Source organism: Mesoplodon mirus (genome assembly GCF_964341445.2).
Source record: "Mesoplodon mirus genome assembly, chromosome: 3".
NCBI lineage: Eukaryota > Metazoa > Chordata > Mammalia > Artiodactyla > Ziphiidae > Mesoplodon > Mesoplodon mirus.
In genome coordinates, this window is record NC_138978.1 from 198,595,601 (window position 1) to 198,610,911 (window position 15,311).

The following is a 15,311-nucleotide window of genomic DNA, read 5'->3' on the forward strand; positions in this document are numbered from 1 at the left end:
GCTTATTGGCCTTCATGTATCTTTGGAGAAATGTCTGTTCAAGTCTTATGCCCATCATTTAATTGGGTCATTTTGTTGTTGTTGAGTGGTAGAATTTCTTTATATAACTGGATGTTAATGACTTATTACATACCTATTTGCAAGTTTTCCCCTTCTGTGGGTAGCTGCTTTTACTCTGTGATAGTGTCCTGTGATACACAACATTTTTTAATTTTGATGAAGTCTAATTTGTCTAGTTTTTCTTTTGTTACCCATGCCTTTGGCGTCACATCCAAGAAATGATTGCCATATCTAATGTCATGATGTCACGAAGCTTTTGTCCTATGTTTTCTTCTAAGAGTTTCATTGTTTTAGGCCTTATTAGGTCCTTGGCCCATTTTGAGTTAATTTTTGTTATGGTGTGAGGTAAGGGTCCAACTTTCTCCTTTCGCACATGGATATCCAGTTGTCCCAGCACCATTTGTTGAAAAGACTGTTCTTTCTGCATTGAGTGATCTATTCCATTGATCTGTATGACCGTCTTTATGTCAGTACTGCACTGTATTGATTGCTGTAGATTTGTGTGAGTCCTCCAGTTCTGGTCTTCTTTTTCAAGATTATTTTGGCTATTTGGGGTCCCTTGAGATTCCATATGAACTTCAGGATGAGTTTTTCTGTTTCTGCAAAAAGATGTCATTGGGATTTTGATAGGGATTGCATTGAAGGATCTAAATTTTAATTTGGGAGTCGAAGTTGTTTGTAGCCTCCCAGTATGCATTTGTTGCTTGTTAGAAACTGCTCTCTTATAACAGTTGCATTTTTAGGACTAAGCCTGTGAAGCCAGATTTTCTTAGACTTCATCATCTCTTCTCTGGTGGTGTATATCTGGACAACTCCTGAAGTCTCACCTTTTAATTTTCCTTTGGGGTTAGATAGCAGCGGTGTTCGGTTAGATACTACGGGAGGCAAGACGGCTGTGCAGCAATTGGAGGAAGTGAGAGGTGCTGGACCATGCCTCGCGAGCAGCCCTGCCCCGTGCCTCCTGCTTGGAGGAGCCGGTCTGAGCAGCCATCAGCGCTCTTGCAGCCACTGAATCAGGCTCCTCTGAAGTCTTTCCTGTGGCATCAGGGTTAGAGCTCAGTAAACCGTTATGGCTTTCCTGGGAGCCCTTGGACTCACAGTAGACTTTTCCCTTCCAGAATTTGGTGTTCACCTGGCAGAGCTGACCGTAGATCCCCAGGGGGCGTTGGCAATCCGTCAGGTAAGTCGAGACTGATTGGCCCAGTTTATAAGTAATTTCCCTGTACTTGGTGGTGAAACTTTCTTATGGGAAAGTGAAAGAATAAGGCCACTTTATAAATAACTTAGAATTTTATACCAGATTTAGATAGACTTCAGATGAATATATCGGGCAGTGTGTATGGTTTGTATGTGGGAAGAGAGTCTTTTTCTTGCTGTGCTACTTGGCTTACTCTTTTCACAGCTGGCATCAGTCATCTTGAAGCAGTACGTGGAGACTCACTGGTGTGCCCAGTCGGAGAGGTTCAGGCCTCCTGAGACCACAGAAAGGGTGAGGAGAGGTACTCGACTTGTCTGCCTGTGGAGATGTGAGGGTTGTTCTCTGACCACAAGGAGCTATCAGAAGGCCATGGGGTGACTGGTAGCTGGCATTGCGGGAGCCATGCTACAGATGAGAGAGCTCGAGTGCCAGGCGGACCTGGGTGCAGATGCCAGTGTGCCTTTTACTGGCTATGAAATACTCAAAAAATATTTTAACTTCTAAGCTTCAATTTCCTAAATATCTAAAATTCCAACTTTAAAGAGTTGTTTGAGGGTTACATGAAATAATATTTCTAGTTAGTCCAGTGCTGTGCAACCATGCTGGGCCCCCAGGAAATTTTGAGGTATAAGGTCTAGAGCAGCCCTGTCCATTGGAGCTTCCTGCCGTTATGCAAACGTTCTGTGTCCGTGCTGTCCAGTACAGCCGCTAGTCACGTATGGGTGCTGAGCACTTAGAATGTGGCTAGGGCAACTGATGAGCTGAATTTTTAACTTCATTTAATTTTAATTAATTTACATTGAAATGGCCGCATGTAGCTGGTGGCTACCGTAATGGACAGCGTAAGTTTAGAGACCATAGTTAGACTCTCTGGATGAATTACTTGTCCAGTTGGCGTATTGGAGTTTTCCATAGATATGTGGTGTCTTGTACACATTGCTTTTCCAGCACATGAACTGGATAGGACTCTGCCACTCACTTATAACCTGGTCTAATGGCAGGTGGGCTTTTCTCCTCTCCAGGCAAAAATCGTCATCCGGGAGCTATTGCCCAATGGCTTAAGAGAGTCGATAAGCAAGGTGCGCTCCAGCGTGGCCTATGCGGTGTCAGCCATTGCTCATTGGGACTGGCCCGAAGCCTGGCCCCAGCTCTTCAACCTGCTCATGGGGATGCTGGTGAGCGGAGACTTAAACGCAGTCCATGGCGCCATGCGAGTGCTTACAGGTATTGGAGACCATCCCCTGGTTTTGCCCCCTGCGTCCCACGCATCACCCTCCCTGCTGCTCCTCCCAGCTGTCACCTCCATCGTACTGATCTGTTAGAAACCACATTGCTTTCTGTTTATATGAGTTTGCGAAAGTCTCACCCCTGTCTTACCTCCTTCTTACCTGAAAGGTATTCTTACGTCGTTAGGAATGCTGTTTCAACCTTTTCTGAGTGTCAGTCAGTTTACTAAACTTGGCATTTGGGCCCAATTTTACTAGTCCATCTAATATTGATAGTAGATAATACCAGTTCTATGTCCAAAAGCAAATCACCCCTCTCCTTTTGTTTCAAACCCCCTCTTCCCATGCCCCAGCTGCCTTTTTGCACCACCCAGTGTATTTTTATTGATTACATGTGACAGGTGCTCAGGGCATAGAGCTGACCTACTGAAGAGGTCAAACGCTCCTTGCTCAGATGTTCCCTGCCCTGCTTATCGCCCTTGTTTCTCTTGTACGGCATATTATTCAGGTGACTCCTCCTACCCCTCTCCGTGGAATGAGCCTTCTAGGATTCTTTACAAGCTCATGATGCCAAAATATCAATTAACAGACCTATTTTCTACTAAGGAAAGGAAGCCTATTCCCTTCCAGTCTTCCAACACAAAGTTCAGCTTCTTTTTTAAAAACCTGGAGAAAAGAATAGTTGTACATTTGTATATACAGTTGGCTTGCTCAAGAGCCCTTGTTGTGCTTGACTAAGGAAATCGTTGTTCAGTGAGATGACTTTTCTGTCGGCCACAGGGAAAGGGCTAGGGGAAGTGTGTGTTCTTCTGCAAGTGGGTTGCTGCCAGCCTGCACTCCCAAATAGCTGCTTGACACGCCTTCACTTGAGGCTGGGCCGCACTCCGGCAGCTACAGCTCAGGTGTGCGTGCGGGGAGCAGGGCACTGGTGTGGGGGCAGGAGCCCGGCAGGAGAGCGGGTCTGACTCTCGTCAGGGCTGTTGAAGGTGCTGTCCCAGTCTCTCCAATTTAATAAGGCTTCCCATTAAACTTCGCTGTTTATAAATGACAGCCAAGGCTAATGGTGTGAAGGAAATGCAAACACAGCCGCCAGGGGTTGAAATGAGTGATCCATGAGCCTCAGCTTTCTCTTCGCTTTCAAAGAACTTTGGAGACTGATGTCGCTGGCATCCTGTGCTTTTTCTGACCTAATGAGTGACTTCAGAAAACTTACTTTGGACTTAAGCTTGTAAAGTGTTGATAAATTGAGACTATCCAGAGTGATCATGAGAGTAAAGCAGCAGATAGACGAGAGGACACTGAGGCTCGAGGACTGTAGTCCACGCTCAGTGACACCGTCCAGAGCCCTGCTTGCTGTCTCGGTGCCTCGTGAGGTTTTGGAAGTGAAGGGAAAGCCAGGGCCCACATTTGCCTCACCTTCCTCAAGTCTCATTCCGCAGCCAGGGTGCTCTTTGCCGCCTTCATGCGGTATAAACCCCCTTCTCTTCCTCTGAGCAGTGGCCTGACCTCTAGGTCAGTAGACCCTGTGCCCATCTGCAGGGTGGAGCTCAAGCCAGGTAAGCCTGCACAGACTTTACTGTGTGCGTCAGAACAGCTTCTTGGGCAGGGTATTGAAAGTGGGACAAAGGTGAGACGCCTCCAGGTGCACCTGGATGGTGACAGTGGGCACAGACTAGATTAATTCCGAATTTTCCTAAGGCAGCCTCACAGGGATTTTTACACAGTTCCGTTACAGGTTTTCTTTCTTAATCTCGTGTATTCTCCTTTATCTCTGTGGTCTCTTTCCCTTCTGACCAATAATTGGCACTGCTTCCGTACGCCCAGGTACGTCTCCCAACCAGCGTCTCTCCCTGTGTGCTGCCTAGAAGCAGTTCAACAGTTTTCACACGGAATGTCTTTTTAAAGCAGGGCTTTCTTCTCGTAGAATTCACTCGGGAAGTCACGGACACCCAGATGCCGCTGGTTGCTCCTGTCATCCTCCCAGAGATGTACAAGATCTTCACCATGGCCGAGGTATGGGTCTCAGCCGCGCCATCCAGCAGGCAGAGCTGCTCGGGCTCTGGCCAGCCGCCCCACTCAGGGGCCCGTGTGCTGGCTGCTGATCCCCAAACCTGAAGACAAGAACTGACAAAGGCTGAGTTGGGATGATGCTTAGGCGTTCACTTACAACTGCGAGGACAAGCCTGTGATGAGAGAGTGAAGTAGCTGCAGTCTCCCCTCACATCTCAGCCCTGCTGCCTTGGTGCTGCCTTGGCCTCGCACGGGGCAGTCCACCCGAGCTTGCTCGCCTCAGCCGAGTACTTGGGAACAATTCTATCCCTGCACTGTGCCTGATAAGCCCTTACTTTACTCTGTATGTGTTTGGTTAACCTCCCTACTCTTCTCCGGCCCCAGCCAAGGGCTGTGTTTTGAAAGAAATACGTTGACCGTGTTGGGATTTTAGGCCGTACCCAGCTTCAGATTTTTGTCAAATTAACCCACAGAGGCCTGTATGTAAGGCTGGTTCTAATAAGTTCTAACATTGTGTTGCCTTCCATTCTCTGGATTACGGAAGAAGTCTGTCTTCTGGACATGAGTGATTGACATTTCCTGTCTCTCTAGGGGATCCAGTCCCATGTCAGGATTGAGTAATCACAGTTTAGTCGCGCACGCACGCACGAATGCACACCCACCAGTCTCATAGCTACACTGTAACTTGTTTCCAGGTGTATGGTATTCGAACCCGTTCCCGAGCCGTGGAGATTTTTACCACTTGTGCCCATATGATCTGTAACATGGAGGAGCTGGAGAAGGTGAGTGAGCCTTTAGGTTGGTAACAGATGGCCTGCGTAGAGGTCTTCGGCACAGCAATGCCAGGTTGGACACTCGCCGTGTTGTGGATGCAGTGAATGTTCTGGTTAAATTCCTCATCTGCGTGTAGCTTAGTTTCCTTTCGTCTGAGCCTTATTTTTTCTAACACCTCCTCCTGCATCTTTTTCACGCTAGTCATCACCCAGAACTTCACTGCTCTTTTACCTCTCTCCCATGTGGAGCCAGCCTAGCTGAAAAATACCAGTCCCTGGGATTGAGAAGCTGGTCTTATGTAATAGCTTCGAAGAAGCTCCTGGTGAGGAGCTGCCAGTGTTGGATAAGGACACAGCAGGCCTTGGGGACACCTCCAGTGACCTTGTGGCCACACCCTTCTGATTGAGGCCCGAGCCTGAAGGGGTCTGGAGACAGCGCGGGTCTCGGTGTTCGGTGCGTGCACTGAGCCCTTGATTCGGGCTACGTCCAGTACTGACTTTGGTTTCTGCCGCCAGGGTGCGGCCAAAGTCCTGATCTTCCCTGTGGTGCAGCAGTTCACAGAGGCCTTCGTCCAGGCCCTCCAGATACCAGACGGCCCCACGTCTGACAGCGGGTTTAAGATGGAAGTCCTGAAGGTAAATATTTACTGTGATGGAGATGCTGGGTGTTTGAAGAGTGGTCTGCAATCAGTGATTTTTCTCCCATATCACTTGTAACTCTTGGGGTTTTCTCTCTTTAACTTCTCAGGCAGTGACAGCCCTGGTGAAAAACTTCCCAAAGCACATGGTGTCCTCCATGCAGCAAATTCTGCCTATTGTTTGGAACACCCTCACTGAAAGTGCAGCTTTATATCCTTTCCAGAAGGTCGAAGGGGCCTGCCACCCCCATAGTTGGGAATCTAGCCTTGGGTCTTAACGTTCACGTGGTTCCACTTTCTTAAAACGCCTGCTCCTGGTGTTGGGGTGTGTACGGCATATGCCCTTGTAGAGCGTGTCTAGAGCAGCCTCCAGATTCTGTTTCTTTACTCTTCATTGTACTTATGTGAGGACAGAAGTAAACTACACAGAGGAAGTGGAAGATCCTGTGGATTCTGATGGTACGTGGCGTGTCTCATCTCGACAGGTGTACCCCTTAGTGGGAAAGGGAGCCAGGAAAAGACAGAACAGAGGCGGGAACTCAGAGGCTTCATGCTCTTAAGAGAGTGTTCTCACCGAGTTTCCTCTGAGTGTATTAGATGTGGGGAAATGAGAAGTGGAAAATCATTGAACTGTTCCTCATAGGCATTTGCGTGAGTCTCATGAATTGTAGAATTTCTGAGTAGAAAATATGTTCAGTGTTTCTGATTCCTTTTTTTTTGGCGGGGGCGGGGGGGAGGTGTGCCTCGCTGCACGGCTTTTGGGATCTTAGTTCCCCGACCAGGGATTGAACCCATGCCCTCGGCAGTGAAAGCACTGAGTCCTAACCACTGGACCACCAGGGAATTCCCTGATTCTTTTACTTGAAAAACCAAAGAGTACTTAATGGCCTCAAGTCCCTTTCTTTGACTCCTCAGCCCCTTCTTCCATTCCCTGGAGAATAATAATTAGCAAGTGCTTTAACTATTCATTAACTTACAGAGATGACGTAGTTCCTTTCCAGCATCTGTGCTTTCCTCTTGCTTTCTTGTCATTAAAAGCTTCTCTTGTGTGTTTCCTGTAGGCGAAGTCCTGGGCTTTGAAAATCTCGTCTTTAGCATTTTTGAATTTGTCCATGCTCTCCTAGAAAACAGCAAATTCAAAAGCACTGTCAAGAAGGCCTTGCCTGAGTTGATTTACTATCTCATCCTATACATGCAGATCACCGAGGAGCAGGTAACAGCCTGTGGGAGACAGTGACCGGCTTGCATTCAGAGAGTGCAGCCTGCATGTGGGGTCTAAGTCAGGTGACCAACTGATTTTGAAAAAGAGACACCTGAAGAGTAACTTCATGGGAAGTTCTAGAAAGCTTTGATGTCATTATGTTGCCAAATCCCTGGGTGTTGGGGTTTTATCAACTCCTGTACTAGGTAATTGGGCTTTCAGAGTACTAATACTTTTACATCTATAGGACCGCCAACCAAAGGCCCAGATATCCAGAAGAGCCTACCTTTCTCTATAAGTAGTGAGATATAATAGAGTTCAGATCATTAGCCTGGTTGGTGAATCATTAGACCAGAAAAGAGCATTAAAAAATATGATAATGCCTGTCTCGTGTGAACAACACAAGAATGGACATGATTTTCCATTAAATACCCATCAGACCTAATAGACTCAGCAAATTGACGTATCTGGGGATAACAGCCAACTACAGTAGGAGGGGCCAGCAGTCAGCCACCTTCTGCAGCGGCCTTTGCTGCTCAGCTTGTTAAAGGGTTCACTTCTCTGCACCAAAAAGAATAGCATTCTGTTCAAGATAAAAACAAAAGGCTGAACCATTCCAGTGTGTGGATGAAAAGAGGGAACATACGGAGCAGATGGGAGCCTCAGAGAGACCTGACTTCCTCATCCTTTCAGATTAAAGTGTGGACAGCCAACCCCCAGCAGTTTGTGGAAGATGAAGATGATGACACTTTCTCCTATACTGTTAGGATCGCAGCCCAAGACTTGTTGCTGGTAAGAGGGCCACCTTGATACTTCAGCCAAATGATCCTGAGCTATTCCTCTTCTTTCTAGATCTCTAACCCAAGCTGAGCACTGTTGTTGGGTGACTTTGTCTTAGGCTTCTGGGGGATAAGAAGAGCATCTCGAGTGACGTCTGAGACTCCGGAGCTCCAAAGTCACTGCTCCCGGTTCTTATTTACGTGTAAATATCAGGTGTAAGAATTGTGCAGAGGATAGTGTTCTAATGGGTAAGGGTGGTTGAATCAGGGACTTCTCAGTTTAATTCACTCTTCAGCAAGAAGCTGTACCACCAACTAGAGGTTGGCAAATTAAAAAAACTTAGATGGCTGAGAGGTTGAACACCCAGATGGCTGCTCATGTTCCTTTGGCTCTGACTGGAGCACAGGACTGTCTCTAGGCTGAGGGTCTGTGAGGAAGCTGCCACCTGCCGCCTGTCAGGGGCGAGGCTTGTTCTTGTTGTTTCCTTGTTGGTGAGCACTCCTTGTTATCCTGCGGTGTTTCTAAGGCACCTAGGAAAGACCACACCAAGTTTCAGCTAGTAGATGAGCCTTGTATTTCCACAGTCAGGCTCCCAGAGAATAAATATCTGGTCCCCTGCCATTCAAAGCTGAATCTCTCATTGACCCCTTAGGCTCTGCTGAATGTAGCCAAAGGGAGCTGTCCATTTTGTGAGCTTCACAGTGCTTGGGCACTGCGGAAATATGGATACTACTTTAACATAGAGACCTTAATACAATTAGGGGCTGTATTTTGAATGTACCTAATTGGGCTTAGCCGTGTGTATGTGAAGGAGTTGGAACCATTCAGTGTGCAATGAAGCTTGCAGTTTAATTTGCACAGAAACATTTGTTAGCGCCTCTCCTCCCACCAGGCTGTGGCCACTGATTTCCAGAATGAGAGCGCAGCAGCCCTGGCCGCCGCAGCAACTCGGCATTTACAGGAAGCTGAGCACACCAAGAATGGCAGCACCGGACATTGGTGAGAGTGGGCAGCGGGCGTCCCACTGAGGGACGTGCTCTGGGCATCAGGTCGGAGGCAGGCGCGTCCTTGCTTTGCATTATCTGTTTTAAAGCACTTCTTCCCATCCTTAAAACAGTTGGCTAAGATGCTTTTATTTTACCCCGTTTTAAAAAGGTTTGAAAGGAAGGACTTTTGCTTTGTTTTTAATTAGATAAACCTGTTATTATTAAATTACACTGTTTTCAGTTATAGGTTTAGATCGGAAGAGCAGCTCAATGCACTTTGGGGTCAGGCTGCGCTGAAATGCCCTTTCCTGAATTGGCTTCCCTCAAGCGTCTGTCTCTTGGACCGTGGGTCTGTGTGACCAGGCTGTGGTGTCCCTTTGGCAGGTGGAAGATCCATGAGGCGTGCATGTTGGCCCTCGGCTCGGTGAAGTCCATCATCACCGACAGCGTGAAGAATGGCAGGATCCCCTTCGACATGCATGGCTTCCTGACCAACGTTGTGCTTGCAGACCTCAACCTCTCAGGTAGGTTTCAGCACCGTGCATAGGCCCACCATCAGCTCAGTTCTGTTGTTCACTTAGGCAGGTAAACCTCGGGGTGAACATTCTTCTTCCACCCTAGAGCTTGAGCTCGTCTGAACCTCTAAACTGCCCAGAGACCTTGACTCAAGCTTCACCAACTGAGAGACTAGGATTGCCTCGTCATAGTTCTTCATGCTGTTCTCTCACACTGTTCTCCCAATCAGCGCTCGAGTCCCGGATGTTTTCTGGCATCTGAATAGAGTGCAGATTTGGCTGCTCTGCCTTGAGACCTCTGGTGCAAGCTCTGTCATTGCAAAATCCCCATGCCCTCAGGCAGCCTGTGTGTGGTTCATCCCTTCTGTGTGCTTCTTGTCAGTTTTCTCAAGCTCTTCTGTCTACATGATTAAAGTTTCCGTTCTCATGTCCACGTTCACTACTAGCCTTAAAAAGTAGCCTCGACTACGTGAGCCTGATTTCTCAGCAGCGCAGGTCAGCGGCTGAGAGACGGCGTTGTCTCTGTGCGACGATCTCCGTGCCTTGTTCTCACCCTCAGAGCCCGCAGTGCTGTCTCTGCTTCCTCCCTGAGTACTTAAGTCGTGGCACCCCTGCGTCGTCGATGCCGTGTCAGTCCACTCACTGCTTCCTCTCCATAGGATGCCCTCTGGGTAGCTTAAGCCATTGGAAAATGTTCTCCACCTCTCCTTAGGCCAGCTGTTATAGGGCATCTCAGGCCTGAGTCACAGAATTAAAATGGTTGAGCGTCCAGAGCTCAGGACCCACTGAGCATGTTCCTATTTATTCTGCATTTACCACGTGCTGCATTATGTTGTGGTTGACAAATATGTTTTCTTTCTCCTACTAGAATGTAAGATATTTGAGTACAAGCCATGTCTAATATGTCCTTTTGCCCCACAGTGCCTGGCACCTAATGGACATAGTGTAATTACGTGTTAAATGACAGTGTTGGAATTTCTCAAACTCACCAGCATATTTTTTGTAGAACTTGCCCTAGCAAAGCTTTTCTGTACAAGCCATTCTTAAACTTTTTAGTCTCAGGACCCCTTTACACTTTAAAAAATTATCAGTGATCCCAAGGAGATTTTTTTGTGAGTCACATGTAGCAGTATTTAACATATTAGAAATTAAAACTGAGAAGCTTTCAAAATATAAGAAATACAAGCATACGTTCCATTAGCTGTCAGAACCATGGTGTCACACATCAGTAACCTCTGGAAAATTCCACTGTATACTCGAGAAGGAATGAGAATGAAAAAAGACAAATAATGTCTTGGTGTTGCTATGAAAATAGTTTTAACTTTTGGGACTTCCAGGCGTTCCTGGATGGTACTCTCCATTATATGAATTAGTGTGTAGTTATTTGGCACCGTTTGCTGGCTTCTGTTGAATAGGTCCCATCAACTAAATGTTTATTGTACAGGTAACTAAGTTAAGCCCTATGACAGCTGAATAAGTATAGTCTCTGTCCTCAAGCATCTTATAATAGGCAGGGGGTAGTAATCCTTACACCAGTGCCTAGAATATCAAAAAATATATTTGTATCATGTTAGAAAGCTAAAGACGTGGGCTTAAAGTGGCAGAGATAGTTAGGATTACTTCAGCCCAAGAGATCGGTTAGATAATGCAAGGAGAGGTGAGTGTGTTGGCTTATAAACAAAGCACAGAAATGGCAAAGTAAGATGTTGACTTCCTAGGGAGGGGTGTGTGCCTGAGTTTGGAAGGCACAAAGGGAAATGAGAGGTAATGCTAGAGTCACTAATGTGAGGGGGCCTCGAATGCTGTGCGAATTTAGATGGGCATTATTTGGTAGGCTATGGAATTTGCTGACATTTTAAATAAAAGCATGACAGAGCTATAATTTATAGTATTCCAATAGTGGTCCAAGAGTAGGAAAAAACTGGCAGTGGAGAAGACATCTAGAGGACTGACTAGCAGTGTGGTAAGGGGTGGTGAGAGCTGTGGTGGGAACAAGGGTGGGGGGCTTTGAGTCTAGGAATATTCAAAATGTACTTTGAAAATAGTGAAAAGTGAAACTAGGGAAATGATTCTGTGCCATAGGTCATACATTTGCTTTTATCTCTCAAGATCATGCTTTTTCTCTCCATTACGTTATGTATGTTAGGTGGTATCCAGTTACTGCAACTAACTGAGGAATAGAGGTGGGGAGGAGGGCGGGCAGTAGCAGAAACTTGTATTATCCAGCCCCTAACTGCTCTCTCTTCCTCCCAGTGTCTCCTTTCCTCTTGGGCCGGGCCCTTTGGGCTGCCAGTCGGTTCACTGTTGCTATGTCCCCTGAATTGATCCAGCAGTTTCTTCAGGCAACAGTTAGTGGTCTTCATGAGACACAACCCCCATCGGTTCGAATTTCTGCAGTGAGAGCCATCTGGGGGTGAGTACGCCACCTTAGGACAATGGAAACTGTTCTAAGAGAAAGTTGCTCAGGGTAGAAGTCCCAAACAGCAGTTGTCCAGTGGATTATGTTGCTTGGAAATTTCTGAAGATCTCCTGCAGAATGGATGTTGGAAGGACAGGGAAAGAAACCATGCCAGAAACATGGCTTCTGTGAGTCCCGGATACATCCTGTCCCCTTTTACTCCTCGTTCCTTTTCAGTTCACTCCAGCTCTGGAATCATCTAGACCAACTCTCTGTCTTACAGAGAAGCAGAACCTGAGGCTCCGAGAGATAACTCACTTGCCTAGGGTCGCACAGCAGCGGGCCTTAGAAGCAGGCTTAGAGTCATTTGGTTGATTGCTTGCCTCTGTATTGGAGACCACATCTGGGGTAATGTAGCCTGGACACACTGCTTCTGTTTTCCCAATGTCACCTCTTTGTCACAGCTAGTGGTTCTATCAGTTCTTTATGTATATTCCTTCTCAGACCACAGGGGGTGTGGATGCTTCCAAGAGTATTTTCAAGTCCAAACTTACAGAGTCTCAGTTGAATCCTAAGAATTGCTTGAAACCCTAAACACGCAGAGTTCGCCTTCCACCTGCCTGCGCTACCTCCTTACCTTTTGAAGCAGAGATTGAGGTGCTGGCATCACTATGTATCTTTAGAAACCATTGCTGGGTGGGGGGAGCGGGGGGGGGGGGGCGTGTCGGCAAGATGTCTGAATAAGATGTCCCTCGCTCTTATCCCTCCCACAACAACAATGTGGCATCTGTCCAAGTGAGGAGATTGTCAAACTCAGTGCCATCTAAGGACAAGGAGAGCTGTTTTGAGAAGACAGGCCCACATCCCAGCCACTGACTTCCGACCATAGTCCCGGCTACAGCCCCATTTGGCTTTGGTTCTGTCATCGGCACGGTACACCAAGGGACCCAGGGGGAATCTCACCCACCTGTAGGTCAGATAATAGAGACACAGACCTCGGTCCCAGCTGTGGATCTTGACGTGGTCCAGGACCTCCTGGAGAACACTGACTGAGACAGTTACCCACAGATGAGAGAGCCTTTGTCGAAGTCCAAAGCCCAGTGGACAAGTTCTAGCACACACCACTGGAGCAAAAAAAATCCAAGATTGGACACTCGGAAGAGGTCAGTCAGGAAAGCCTGGAGGAGGCGACTGCTACCTCAGATGTGCAGACAGCAGTGCAAGACAGAAAGGAACATGAAAAACCAAGGAAGCATGACATCACAAAAGAAACACTGTAATGTTCCAGTAACCAACCCCAAAAACGTGGAGATCTGTGACTTATCTGATAAAGAGTTTCAAAACAGCCATTTTTAAGGAGCTCAGTGAGCGACAAGAAAACACAGAAAGACAATTCCATGAAATCAGAAAAACAACTCACAGACAAAATGAGAAGTTCAACAAAGAGAGAAATTATAAAAAAAAGAACCAAACAGGGCTTCCCTGGTGGCACAGTGGTTGAGAGTCCGCCTGCCAATGCAGGGGACACGGGTTCATGCCCCGGTCCGGGAAGATCCCACATGCCGCGGAGCGGCTGGGCCCGTGAGCCATGGCCGCTGAGCCTGCGCGTCCGGAGCCTGTGCTCCGCAACGGGAGAGGCCACAACAGTGAGAGGCTCACATACCGCAAAAAAAAAAAAAAGAACCAAACAAATTCTGGAGCTGAAGGATACAGAGAATGAAATAGAAAACGCAGTAGAGAGCATCAGTAGCAGAATGGATCAGGCAGAAGAAAAAGCCTGTGAAGGAGAAGACGGAACCTTCACAATTATCCAGTCAGAGGAGGATAGAGAATAAAGAATGAAAAAGAAGGAAGAAAATGTGAACTATGGGATATCTTCAGGAGAAGCAGTCTACAAATTATTGGAGTCCCAGGAGAAGAGAGGGAGAAGGGGCAAAAAGCTTTTTAAAGAAATAATGTCTGAGAACTTTCCAAATCTGAGGAGAGATTTTACCTCCTAGTTATAAAGCTAATATATCACCCCAAAATTTCAATCCAGGGTGATCTCCAAGACAAAATGTAGTAAAAACTATCTAAAATCAAAGACAAAGGGAATTTTCAAAGCAGCAAGAGGAAAAAACTTTTCTCTCATACAAGGGAACTCCCATAAGGCTAGAAACAGATTTCTCAGCAGAAACTTTGCAGGCCAGGAGACAGTGGGATGATATGTTCTAGGTGCTGAAAGAAAAAACTGCCAACCAAGAGTGCTTTAGCTAGGAAAGTTGTCCTTCAGAACTGAAGACAAGATAAAGACTTTGCCAGACAACAAAGGTAAAGGGGTTCTTCACCACTAGACCTAGCTTACAAGAAATGCTAAGAGGAGTTCTTCAAGCTGAAATGAAAGGGTGCTAATTAATAATGTGAAAATATATAACACACTGGTACAGCTGAGTATACAATCGATTCGGAATACTCTGATACTGTAATATGGTGGTGTGTTAACCACTTTAGTATAAAGGTTAAAGCATGAAAGTGTTAAAAATAACTAGCTAAAGGGCTTCCCTGGTGGCTCAGTGGTTGAGAGTCCGCCTGCCGATGCAGGGGACACGGGTTCGTGCCCCAGTCCGGGAAGATCCCACATGCCGCGGAGCGGCTGGGCCCATGAGCCATGGCCACTGAGCCTGCGCGTCCGGAGCCTGTGCTCCTCAATGGGAGAGGCCACAACAGTGAGACACCTGCGTACTGCAAAAATAAATAAATAAATAAATAAAAACTAGCTAAATACTTTGTGATTATTATTATGAATACACAGTATAAAAGGAGTTAAATCATGACATCAGAAACATTAAAGGAAGAGAATAAAGGGGTAGAATTTTTGTATGCAGCCGAAGTTGTCAGTGTGAAATAGACTATCATATCTATAAAATGTCTTATGGTAGCCACAAAGCAAACATCTATGATAGACGCACACAAGATAAAGATAAAGGAGTCAAAGCATTCCACCATGGAAGATCACCATTCACAAAGGAAGACAGCCAGAGAGAAAGGTCGGGGGAACAGGGGACTACAGGAGAGCCAGAAAACAATAAAATGGCAGTTAATAAAATGGGCTCACTTATCAAAAATTACTTTAAATGGATTAAATTCTCCAATTAAAAGTCAAAGTAGCTGAATGGATTGAAAAAGAAGACCCAACTATATGCTGCCTAAAAGAGACTATGGGTTTTAGTACACACATAGGCTCAAAGTAAAGGGATGGAAAAAGATATTCCGTGTAAGTAGAAACCAAAAGAGAGTGAGGGTATCTATACTTTTATCCGACAAAGTAGACTTTAATTCAAAAGCTGTAACAAGAAACAAAGGTCATTATATGATAAGGGGGTTAATTCATCAGGAAGATACAACAATTATAAATATATGTGCACCTGCCATCAGAGCACCTAAACATATTAAGCAGATATCAATATCTGAAAGGAGAAATAGACAACAGAACAATCATAGCAGGAGATTTATATCCCACCCTTAACAATGGATATGCTCATCCAAA

The 15,311-nt window shown here is 46.3% G+C and overlaps 1 protein-coding gene across 3 annotated transcripts in view; it reads left to right on the forward strand.

The window, feature by feature from the left end:
* The window catches only part of IPO9 (importin 9), a 46,623-nt gene that overhangs the window by 16,590 nt on the left and 14,722 nt on the right, over positions 1–15,311 (forward strand). For all 3 annotated transcript variants that reach the window (XM_082615056.1, XM_082615058.1, XM_082615057.1), the window contains 13 exons: positions 1,179–1,240; positions 1,463–1,549; positions 2,281–2,482; positions 4,409–4,497; positions 5,190–5,276; positions 5,784–5,903; positions 6,016–6,116; positions 6,306–6,364; positions 6,967–7,118; positions 7,800–7,898; positions 8,779–8,885; positions 9,257–9,396; positions 11,641–11,800. In XM_082615056.1, the coding sequence (XP_082471182.1) occupies positions 1,179–1,240; positions 1,463–1,549; positions 2,281–2,482; positions 4,409–4,497; positions 5,190–5,276; positions 5,784–5,903; positions 6,016–6,116; positions 6,306–6,364; positions 6,967–7,118; positions 7,800–7,898; positions 8,779–8,885; positions 9,257–9,396; positions 11,641–11,800 (1,465 nt within the window). The remainder of the gene's footprint in view (positions 1–1,178; positions 1,241–1,462; positions 1,550–2,280; positions 2,483–4,408; positions 4,498–5,189; positions 5,277–5,783; positions 5,904–6,015; positions 6,117–6,305; positions 6,365–6,966; positions 7,119–7,799; positions 7,899–8,778; positions 8,886–9,256; positions 9,397–11,640; positions 11,801–15,311) is intronic.